At 41.8% G+C, this 12,350-nt stretch overlaps 1 protein-coding gene across 2 annotated transcripts in view; it reads right to left on the minus strand.

Moving 5' to 3' along the window:
- Positions 1-260: 260 nt before the first annotated feature.
- dtwd2 (DTW domain containing 2) overlaps positions 261-12,350 on the minus strand; it is a 179,359-nt gene continuing 167,269 nt past the window's right edge. For both annotated transcript variants that reach the window (XM_067983004.1, XM_067983003.1), the window contains 2 exons: positions 7,264-7,392; positions 261-2,934 (listed from right to left, as the gene is read on the minus strand). In XM_067983004.1, the coding sequence (XP_067839105.1) occupies positions 2,764-2,934; positions 7,264-7,392 (300 nt within the window). In that variant the 3' untranslated portion in view covers positions 261-2,763. The remainder of the gene's footprint in view (positions 2,935-7,263; positions 7,393-12,350) is intronic.

Here is a 12,350-nt window from a genome sequence, read left to right on the forward strand (position 1 = left end):
GAAGCTTAAAAAAAAGCTTACAGGTATGATAAACCAGGAGTTTGTAATTTATTTCCCTGATTTTTTCTCTCCATATGTTTCCCCACACTCTGCACCTTCCTTGGTAGGTGGCAGGGGCTTGAAATTTGGCTTCAGACTTCTACCAATGTTGATCTCCAGTCAGTTGCTAGGAAAGTAGCCTTGGTTTATGATCAACAACTGATTACAGAAAAAATTAATAGTTATTATACACAAATGAACAGTCAAAAGGCACCAAGAAAGGCCTTTCTCAACAACTCTTTATTAAAAACGGATACAAAAGTTAAGTGTTACATCATAGTAAATATATCTCTATCATTATTGGGTGTGACATTGACTGCATGTGATATTTTCATTAGATTGAATTTATTTTTAAAGTAAACCATTAGTCCATTATATAGAGCAGATGTTTTTAAAAATCTGCAAAAAAATGAAGCTCAAAAAAACCTCTTACACATATGAAAAAATAAATACATGGCCGCCAGGAGTTTGTAATTTATTTCCCTTATTTTTTTCTCTGCAAGTGTCCCACACTCTGCACCTTCCTTGGTGAGCAGCATGGGTTTGAAATTAGGTCTCAGGCTTCTACCAATGTTAGCTCTCTGGGCAGTTGCTAGGAGAGTAGCCTGGGCAACTGAACATCTAATCTTTCCTACCGTAAGGAAACTCCTGAAGTGCCTGGCAGCATGTTTGATATCAGCAGTTTACCATATGGAGATGTGTAGCTGCAAACCGACCTTGTACACCTTCTTCCCCCAACGCCCTCCCCCCCCAATCAATTCATTCTTGGTAAAATATTTTTTTAAATTTTGTTTATGAAAGTTGATGACACAGCTAATGTCCATTTTCACTGTGCACCATTTACAAATTGCATTGCCTTGAATGCTGCACTGGGATTGATTCTTTATTCCAGCCAGGACTGAGTACACACAGTTAAAATGCAAAGCACTGCAGGAGAGGCAGTGATGTAGATGTACAGATTTATTTTAAAAATCAATTCGTTTTCTTTCCAACCCTAATTCAAGCAAGCCTCAAAGCTTACATTAAAGTTCCATTAAGAACAGTAGGGAGCTGATCCAAGTTCTCCAGCTAGTGTTAGTTGTAGTCTAATATTCCCCCCACCAACTGCACATCAGACAAGAACAAAAGTACCCTCCCCCACCACAAACAAATAAATACACCAAGCTTATCTTCATTTTTCTTTTCCACTCCAATGTAAATGTTGATGGATTGCAGTTTCAGTCTAGCATGCTATCCTGGATGAAACCCTGATATCTGCAGGATTTAGTAAGATAACTTCCTCAGAGCCACTCATTGAATGCACAAGCCCTACCTCTTTATTTTAAATTATTTTTAACAAACACTGAGTTCTGAATTTTTTTTGATGTTCTGAATTGTTAGGGCAATTTAAATACCTGATGCCAACTTTACACTATAAAAGTAATGTACCAGGATTTGCTTCCGACAACACTGAAAGATATATGACACAACTGCACCTTCATTAAAATCAAGGACCCTGAAAATACATGAAACCACTGCACTGGCACGTGTGCCACAGAGTGTATCCATGACCTCCACTCCTGACCCAGCCGACGTATGTGAGATCATGGGGAGGGCACCTGCCAGAAGTTGGGGGGGGGGGTGGGGGTGGTGGTGAAATACAGCCCTGGCACAGACACTAGAGCAAATTTGGGGTTTTTTCAACAGCCCTAATCAGGTCCCTTTAGAAGGGGAACAACTGTCCTGAAATGTTGGCGAATTTGGAGTTCCAGACTAGAACCTAGGCCTAAACCCCTCCAATGGGCCCCACATCACCGCTCCAAGTGGCGATTCACCAGTTTCATCCTAGAAAACAGAGTATTCAGTGAAAGGGAGGCCAGGAAGGAGGAAATTCCTGTCCCCCCAACCTGCCCCCTCTGATATCATGAGTCACGTTTGAGGCGGACAAAGGTTCCACCACAAACAGGAACTGACAATGCACACCAGGGCCTAGTGTATCCAGGCCTGGCAACATACACTGGGATTGCACCACTGAGCCACCACAGAAATTCTGTGTTTCCATGTATAAAATAGAAACTGGGATCTCACTTATAATTGTACGTTATTGTCTTTGATAAGTGAAAACTACGCATGGACTATCTGCTACTCAGCTTAAACTTATCCTGACTCAGTACTGAACTAAAGATATCCGGATAAAGAAGCTCCCACACCCAGCAGCTATAGTCCTGATTGAGATGAGTCTGGGTAAGACTTCCTTATCTCATCCAAAGCAGGTAAACTCCCAGTGAGATGAGGTGAGGCTAAAAAAACTGTTGCATAACTATACCCCTCCATCACTACGTTACTGAGGACTGCAGAATTCTAAACTAGATCTCAGAAAACAGGATAAAGAAAAAACAGATTTAACCCTCTAAACTTATTAAGGGTGTGAATTTCCTCAGGAGTTTTTCCATTACGCCACCATGATGTCGATGCAGGTTCAGGTGGAACCCCTTTTTTGCGCATAAACAGGATTTCTGCCAAACTTCTGCCTACATTATGGCAGTGCAGTGGGTAAAGCCCTGAGGAAACCTGCCCTCAAGAGTTCTGCAAGACTGATGCAGTAGCAGAAAAGCACATCAGTAAGGGATCAGACTTTAGAAAACTGATGCGCAGCCCAAATGAAAATCCAGAGATAGAAAATTATGAGCATTCAGAAAATTTGTGCTCACAAAAATAAAGTCATATTAAAATTATACTTGTCCCCTATACTTTGACATTGTTTACTAAACGTTCCATTCTATTGAGTTTACGTTTATTCTTTGGCATCGGTTTTGCATACAATCCATTCTTAATCAGATGTTCCTTGCTGTGATGGATCTGAGCTCCATGCTGAAGCTGGAATGAGCACAAAGCCTGAAGAGGACGTAATATAACCTGTAGATTTAAAACAACAAAAATAACTGATAATTGAGAACGAAGGCTTATGCATTGTTTCAGTTAATAAAGACTGTATTCATTAAGACATCATTACTCAAATAAGAACATAAGAACATAAGAAATAGGAGCAGGAGTAGGCCAATCGGCCCCTCGAGCCTGCTCCGCCATTCAATAAGATCATGGCTGATCTGATCCTAACCTCAAATCTAAATTCATGTCCAATTTCCTGCCCGCTCCCCGTAACCCCTAATTCCCTTTACTTCTAGAAAACTGTCTATTTCTGTTTTAAATTTATTTAATGATGTAGCTTCCACAGCTTCCTGGGGCAGCAAATTCCACAGACCTACTACCCTCTGAGTGAAGAAGTTTCTCCTCATCTCAGTTTTGAAAGAGCAGCCCCTTATTCTAAGATTATGCCCCCTAGTTCTAGTTTCACCCATCCTTGGGAACATCCTTACCGCATCCACCCGATCAAGCCCCTTCACAATCTTATATAAGATCGCCTCTCATTCTTCTGAACTCCAATGAGTAGAGTCCCAATCTACTCAACCTCTCCTCATATGTCCGCCCCCTCATCCCCAGGATTAACCGAGTGAACCTTCTTTGTACTGCCTCGAGAGCAAGTATGTCTTTTCTTAAGTATGGACACCAAAACTGTATGCAGTATTCCAGGTGCGGTCTCACCAATACCTTATATAACTGCAGCAATACCTCCCTGTTTTTATATTCTATCCCCCTAGCAATAAAAGTCAACATTCCATTGGCCTTCTTAATCACCTGCTGCACCTACATACTAACTTTTTGATTTTCTTGCACTAGGACCCCCAGATCCCTTTGTACTGCAGTACTTTCCAGTTTCTTGCCATTAAGATAATAATTTGCTCTCTGATTTTTCCTGCCAAAGTGCATTTTCCAATATTGTATTGCATCTGCCAAATCTCCGCCCACTCACCCAGCCTGTCTATATCCCCCTGTAGGTTTTTTATGTCCTCCTCACTCTCTACTTTCCCTCCCATCTTTGTATCATCTGCAAACTTTGATATGTTACACTCGGTCCCCTCCTCCAAATCGTTAATATAGATTGTAAAGAGTTGGGGACTCAGCACTGACCCCTGCGGAACACCACTGGCTACTGGTTGCCAGTCCGAGAATGAACCATTTATCCCAACTCTCTGTTTCCTGTTAGATAACCAATCCTCCACCCATGCCAGAATATTACCCCCACTCCGTTAATGGTAGGGCGTTGGGGAGAGTTATAGAACAAAGAGATCTAGGAGTACAGATTCATAGCTCCTTGAAAGTGGAGTCACAGGTGGATAGGGTGGTGAAGAAGGCATTCAGCATGCTTGGTTTCATTGGTCAGAACATTGAATGCAGGAGTTGGGATGTTTTGTTGAAGATGTACAGGGCATTGGTGAGGCCACACTTGGAGTACTGTGTACAGTTCTGGTCACCCTATTATAGAAAGGATATTATTAAACTAGAAAGAGTGCAGAAAAGATTTACTAGGATGCTACCGGGACTTGATGGTTTGACTTACAGGGAGAGGTTAGACAGACTGGGACTTTATTCCCTGGAGAGTAGGAGGTTAAGGGGTGATCTTATAGAAGTCTATAAAATAATGAGGGGCATAGATAAGGTCGATAGTCAAAATCTTTTCCCAAAGGTAGGGGAGTCTATAACGAGGGGGCACAGATTTAAGGTGAGAGGGGAGAGATACAAAAGGATCCAGAGGGGCAATTTTTTCACTCAAAGGGTGGTGAGTGTCTGGAACGAGCTGCCAGAGGCAGTAGTAGAGGCGGGTACAATTTTGTCTTTTAAAAAGCATTTGGACAGTTACATGGGGAAGATGGGTATCGAGGGATATGGGCCAAGTGCAGGCAATTGGGACTAGCTTAGTGGTATAAACTGGGCGACATGGACATGTTGGGCCGAAGGGCCTGTTTCCATGTTGTAACTTCTATGATTCTATGATTCTATAATCCAGTGATTCTTTATCTTGAGCAATAATCTTTTATGTGGCACATTGACAAATGCCTTCTGGAAGTCTAAATACACTATGTCCACTGGTTCCCCTTTATCCACCCTGTACGTTATGTCCTCAAAGAACTCAAGCAAATTTGTCAGACATGACTTCCCCTTCGTAAAGCCTTGCTGACTTTGTCCTATTAAATTATGTTTATCCAAATGTTCCGCTACTGTCTCCTTAATAATAGACTCCAAAATTTTACCCACCACAGATGTTAGGCTAACTGGTCTATAATTTCCAGCCTTCTGCCTACTACCCTTTTTAAATAAGGGTGTTACATTGGCAGTTTTCCAATCTGCCGGGACCTTTGCCGAGTCCAGAGAATTTTGGAAAATTATTACCAAAGCATCCACAATCCCTACTGCCACTTCCCTCAAGACCCTGGGATGTAAGCCATCAGGTCCAGGGGATTTATCCGGCTTGAGTCCCATTAATTTACTGAGTACCAATTCCTTAGTGATTTTAATCGTATTTAGCTCCTCCCCCCCTAGAGCCCCCTGTTTGTCCAGTGTTGGGATATTCTTAGCGTCCTCTACCGTAAAGACTGAAACAAAATATTTGTTCAGCATTTTTGCAATCTCCATGTTTCCCACCATTAATTTCCCAGTCTCATCTTCTAAGGGACCTACGTTTGCCTTAGCCACCCTTTTTCTTTTTATATAACTGTAGAAACTCTTGCTATCTGTTTTTATATTTTTTGCTAATTTATTTTCATAATCTATCTTCCCTTTCTTAATCAATCCTTTAGTTACTTTTTGCTGTCTTTTGAAGACTTCCCAATCTTCTATCCTCCCAAGCTAGATATCACAAGTTTCCCATGATTAAATTGCCCAATGAATGAAAAAATAGGTCTTGCACTTACATTGTGCCATATCAAGTCTCAGAAGTGCCTCAAAGCCCTTCACATATAATGAATTTCTTTGACATGCAGTCACTGTTATGTTGATAAACATAACAGTGACTGCAGGTCCATCACCGGCATCTCCACATCATGTTGATAAACATGGTAGCCATTTTGCATCTAGCAAGATTCCACAAACAACAATGAGATGAATGGCGAATTAATCTGTTTTGGTGGTGTTTGCCAGCACATGGGAAAACAGGATTTTCGGGGGTATAATTATGGCAGTACTTGAATCAAAAGGTCATCCTGGAAAGATTGGGTCGACTAGGCCTGTATTCATTAGAGTTTAGAAGAATGAGAGGGGATCTCATTGAAACATATAAAATTCTGACAGGGCTCGACAGACTGGATGCAAGGAGGGTGTTTCCCCTGGCTTGGTGGGGGGGGTCCAGAACGAGGGGTCACAGTCTCACGATATGGTGTAGGACATTTAGGACTGAGATGAGGAGAAATTTCTTCACTCAGAGGGTGGTGAACTTGTGGAATTCTCTACCACAGAAGGCTGTGGAGGCCAAGTCACTGAATATATTTAAGAAGGAGTTAGATAGATTTCTAGACAAAGAAGGCATCAAGGGATATGAGGAGAGAGCGGGAATATGATATTGTGATAGAGGATCAGCCATGATCATACTGAATGGCGGAGCAGGCTCGAAGGGCCAAATGGCCTACTCCTGCTCCTATATTCTATGTTTCTATGCCTATGTTTCTATCGTCCATATTGCAATCATGGTGGTATTTAAAAGTCTTAGCTGTGCACACCAAAAGAATCAAAATACAGACTTGTTTACAGGTATCCGCAGAAAATCCACTGTTGCTTTTATTGATGCTAGTCAGTCTCCTATGGAATTGCTCAGTGAGTCAGAGGACAATGAAGCTATGAAATTGCAACTTTTTCCTCCACGATTAGATTCCAGAAATGAAATAGGAAATTTTTAAACTTACTGTAGTGACCTGTTTGTTTCCTTCAGCATGATGAAAATGTCCTACAAGTTTGTTTCTGGTAGATAGTAGTAGTGTGCTTGTGAGGTGGGGGGTGGTGGTGGGGGGGGGGGGAAGACAGAGCTTGCTAATTATCTGACATGATTGAGAAAATGGGTAAAATGCAGGCTAAAAAGAGAGTGCATAATCTCTTATTTAATGAACATTTACTTCTATGTCAGTTACAGTGTTTTTTTCCCACCACAACAAAAATATCAAGACCTTTCATGAACTCATGCACATAGTTTACACGCAGCTTACAGTTATTTTTGTTAAGCTCAAACCATCTTAATTTACTCAGACCTCTGATATAACAAAGGCTCCCAGTCAACTGATTCTGTTTCTGTCAGTGTAATTCTACAATGGACAACATAAAATGACCTGCCTGGAATTGTGACATCTTGTGACTGCTTACCTCATGAATGCAATGGTTCTTTTCCACTACTGACAGTGCAAAGGCTGCACACTCCAGTGTAGAGAGACAAGTATTTGTTGGCTGAGTTCGAATTATGTACTGGCTTGATAAATTGGTTTTGAGTTGAACCTAAAAATAAAAGGAATGACAAAGCTAATTTTTCCTAAAGCTAATAATTTTCTCATAAAAAAGACACAAATATCCTATATCAAAATGTAACATCACATACAAGCTAACACCATGGCGCAGTAGATAAAAAAAACTGACTGTTGTGCTACTGAGCCATACAGATCAGGAAGGTCCCTGGTACAGTCCTTGATCTGTGTGAAGTTAGTGGACCTCAGCTATGGTGGGAGTAGGGGTGCTACAATTAGACTAGGAAGGCAGGGAAACAAATCAGACAACATTCCTGTTCCAGTTTTCAGACAGGCTGCAGACATTCAATGTCGAGGCTCACACATGAAGAGTAGTAATTTGGCTGAGGTAATGGAGGCTTCCAGTGTTCATGGGACTATAATCTAGAATGACTAGTAAAAGTCAATAACTTTGGCAAGTAGTGGAGTAACAATCATAAAACAGAAAAGATTTAGAAAGGGATTTCTCAAAAATGACTTTGTTGATGGTTCTGTGAGAATTGTCACACTGTGCAATACTTACATCGTGGAAGAGTCATAGTTAGATTCCAACATACTTTGATTTTCTGTCATTATAAGGATGTAGAACATGGGCATGAATTAAAGCACAAAACTGATGCGCAAGGCCCGCCTGATGCTATTTTCAGGTGGGTCAGTAAATTGGCGAGCAGCTTGAAATAGATGGGAGGCTGCTTAAATATGCAAATTGGGGTCCTAGTTGTTAAAACTATTGTTACTTTCTTCATTTGCTGATTTAGTTTTACTTCCGTACAATTGTATTTATTACAATAAGCTCAACTAGTACTTTTTTTTAGCCTGAACTATATGTAGTCTGTTGGCATGTTATTTCCCACCAATTTGGAGCGATCTGTGGGATATGGTGGGTAAGTCACACTATTTCTGGTGCATATTCCAATGATAGAAGGGTTCAGTGTTCATCTTTTGGAATGCCATCTCATATACTTTGAGTATAAGGCCAAGTTTCATTTCATAGGAAGTACGGGTTTGTCTATTGAAACTGACCTTTTACACTAAGCTCAAGTGAAAAGTATTGGGAAGAAGACCTAATTATAATACAAGCACTGATTACTCTTTGTGCTGAGAAATGCTTCCTGGCATTAGTCCTAAATTTGTCTTTTGCCAATTTGAACCTATGCCTCTTGTCTTACTATCATGGCTTACCTTGAAATAATGCTCTGGGTTTACCTTTTCTATACCATTTAATATCATATGTACCTCTATAAAATTCCCTCTCAGTTCCCTTCTTCAAAGGCTAAGGAGCCCCAGTTTCTCCAGTCTTCCCTTATAGCTGAATCGTCTGACGCTAGTGAATAAGCTCATAGCTCTTCTCTAATGGATGACTATGTTGGAAGAGAGGGATGGTTTAAGAACCTATTTATCAGTGAGCAGACCAAGTTTGGCAATAATTATTATGGTCATGTATATGCTAAAAATTTGTTTAAATTTACAAAGCTGTTAAATACCTGGTGATGTTTTTGCACTGGTGTGGGTACAGTTTTAAAAAGAACACTAACTTCTGCTGTGCCACTGTCAAACATGCAATATATTTTATCTACTAAATAACAAATCCTGTGGGGAAAATGTGACAAGTATCAGTAATGCTTTTCTCACATAAAGATTTTTGATTTTAGTCATGATATTTTCACAACAAAATTAAAATCCAATCCCCACAATGTCTCAAATGGCCTTAGCCTTTTTGCTACACAAACACAATAAAAGCACCTACACGCTACAAACACTGTCATTAACACATAAATAAGTCATGTTTTTCCAGTGGGAAAGGATAAAGTGGCAGTAATTCAAAGTGACAGTTTAAGAGCTGTCTGTTTGTAGATTCTGTGGGGACTTGCAGTCATGCAATTGTTGTAAATGGATGTCACGAAACACTTTGGTTTTCTTCAAGTCATACCGATTAACTGTGTCTACCATCTCCCTCAGTCAACATCAAATTGTCGGCTGTAGTTAAAATACCAACAAACTGAACCTTAGCTCCCACGGATGCACGTGCAATTTTAAGTGTTAAAACCTTAACTTTAATACTACTCAAATGTAAAACACAGAAACATATTCTTAATCAACATAAATCATACAAATATCTAGTGAAGTTAAATTAACACACACTTAAGTAAAAGATCTGGACTCTATGGGCGTTAAATTGGGCCGTGTAGCATCCATTGTTTTGGCTGCGCAGCCTCTCAGGTGCCAAGATGGCGTTTTGGCTGTGCACGTACATTTCCAGCATGACATACGCCGGACGCCATCTTGGTATAGGAATTAGCGCATGCGCAAATACCGAACGCCGGAGCATGTAAAGTAAGGAGAAAATAGATACAATCAATGTGCAAAGCTGATTTAAAGTGATAGACACCATTTTGGGACTTAACGCTCAACTCAACGCACAGTCTTAACCATGACCATCTGAACATGTCTTAGAGTGCCTGGCGGACCCCTACCAGTGCTATTTAAAGGGACCATGCAGGATTTACCAGTTAATGGCTGGATTATTGCTTCTGGCTGCCAAGACATTTGTAACTGTTTTTGGAGGTCTCAAAAACTTGAATACTAGGACTAGGGGACATAGCCTAACATTTAGAGCCAGGAAGTTCAGGAGTGAAGTTAGGAAGTGCTTCTATATGCAAAGAATGGGAGAAATTTGGAATGCTCTTCTGCAAATGGCAGTTGATGCTAGATCATTTGTGAATTCTAAATCTGAGATTGATAGGTTTCTGTGAACCAAGAGCATTAAGGGATATGGGGCTACGGTGGGTATATGGAGTTAGGTCACAGGTTCACCATGACCTCATTGAATGGCGGAACAGGCTTGAGGGGCTAAATGCCACTGCCACTTGCTGCCTCCTGATATGCGCCACCTTCTCCTGCAAGAAAGTGGGACATGTGACTGGGTGATGTGCTTGTCATGGTTGAATAGCTGCCAGTGTGTGTGGCCTGTGAGTTGTGGGTGGGCGGCTTGCAACAGTGGAAATGTGTAAGGGTGAGAGGAAGCATCTGATTGGAAGAGTTAAGTACTGATTGAAAGAGTTTGTTGGTATGTGGGTAATGGGGGGGTGTAGTGCATGGAGCAGTGGATATGACTAGTGGTGTAGTTGGTAGGAGACACCATTTGACAGTTGACCTCACTCACCTTGACCACTCATGTCAAAGCATTGAACGTCTTCCTGCATTGCATCCATGTTCATGATGTTGTGTGCCTGGCATTGACTTCGTCCCCCGCTGCCTCCCACTGCCTTTTGGGTATAAGTCTGGAGGGCCTCTTGTGCACCCCCCTCCCACCCCGCAGATGTAGGATGTCCCTCCTTCTGTCCACCTCTTGCACCAAGGCCTCTAGTGCATCAGCAGAGAACCTTGGTGCATGCACTCTTGCAAGTCTGGTACAAATTCAGATCGGCAGATTGGTGAGGTCTGGCATGCAGATCGGAGGAGGTGGGATTTAGTAGTGCGCAACCTTTATTCAATGTTTTAACATAACTCATCAGTTTGCAAACATAGGGACGGGAGCTGCATCTGTATTTTGCATGTGCGATGTCTGATCTCCGTTCAGACTCCTTGCAGACAGCGAAGTGTTATTTTCAGCAAATAAGCTACTTTTAAGAGATTTTTAAGAGACAGCCTGCCTTTAAGAGATTGGGGATCCGCTTTGTGGTGGAAAGTGTGAATTGCATTGAATCCTCGTGTCAACGCTGATTCAGAACACTGCTTGAAGGTAAGTCCTCAGACCTCGTGAAAGTCTCGTCCTGCCTGCACAGGGACCATTGGGCGCGGGGTAATAGCAGATCGCAATACCCCCTCCCCATAATAGGCCCTGTCCAATTTTCGTCCCCCTATATTTTTTAAGTCAAGAAGAATCTATAGAACAGACCTGACATTGACCGGTGCTAAGTCTTACAAATTTTTGAAGAATTCACTGGATATAAATTCACCTTGAGCTTTACCACAATAGCGAATTGGGAGCCCATTTTACACTCCGCCTGATTTTCTTTTCTATTGATGTCAAGATCTGTAACCCTCCGTTTGTATTTGCATAAAAATATAGCAAAGCAAGGTAGCTTCCTTAACAAAAAATAGCTCTGTATTTCCTCAGTTTTGCCCTGTTGATTCCAGGATTTTCCGCTTGGTTTTATAACGAATGGAACCTCTGCTCGTCACTGACAAGGCCAATAATGTTAGGAGGCAGCTCAGGTGTGGAACCAGGGGCAGGGTACTCCCTACGAAATGAGGCGTACCAGCCTCCAGATAGGTGTAAGTAGGTTCAATGAGATAGGTGTAAGTAGGTTTGCTGCCCCAGGAAGCTGTGGAAGCTACATCATTAAATGAATTTAAAACAGAAATAGACAGTTTCCTAGAAGTAAAGGGAATTAGGGGTTACGGGGAGCGGGCAGGAAATTGGACATGAATTTAGATTTGAGGTTAGGATCAGATCAGCCATGATCTTATTGAATGGCGGAGCAGGCGCGAGGGGCCGATTGGCCTACTCCTGCTCCTATTTCTTATGTTCTTATATTAGGAGGGGGTTGGGGTGTTCTAGGTGAGCAGAATAACCTGAGCACCTGAAGAAATTTTAAGGTGTTTAAAAATTGGATCAGCCTCCTTGGACAGGGGGCCAAGGAAGTACGCTATGAAATCTTGGGGGGGGTTTGTTCTGGGCAAATTCCCCCAATGCTAGGCAGGTGCTAGATTTTATGGCTGCATGGGGCAAGCAGGTGCTGGAGATGTGTCCATAGTGGCGCAGGTGCCTGCTGGCCCCAGGCAAATTAGCGATCCTCTCACTGGCTCCACGAATTCTGAGAGGGTCAGCATGGGTGGACACCATCGGGATCATGGCCTGTTGATTTTCAGGGCCAACATGTCTGTGAGTGTTCATGGATGGCAATAAGATCAGGAACCTCGGCTAGGTATTTCCTTTCCTTACTTGGA

Source organism: Heptranchias perlo, chromosome 4 (assembly GCF_035084215.1).
Source record: "Heptranchias perlo isolate sHepPer1 chromosome 4, sHepPer1.hap1, whole genome shotgun sequence".
In the NCBI taxonomy this organism is placed as follows: Eukaryota; Metazoa; Chordata; class Chondrichthyes; order Hexanchiformes; family Hexanchidae; genus Heptranchias; species Heptranchias perlo.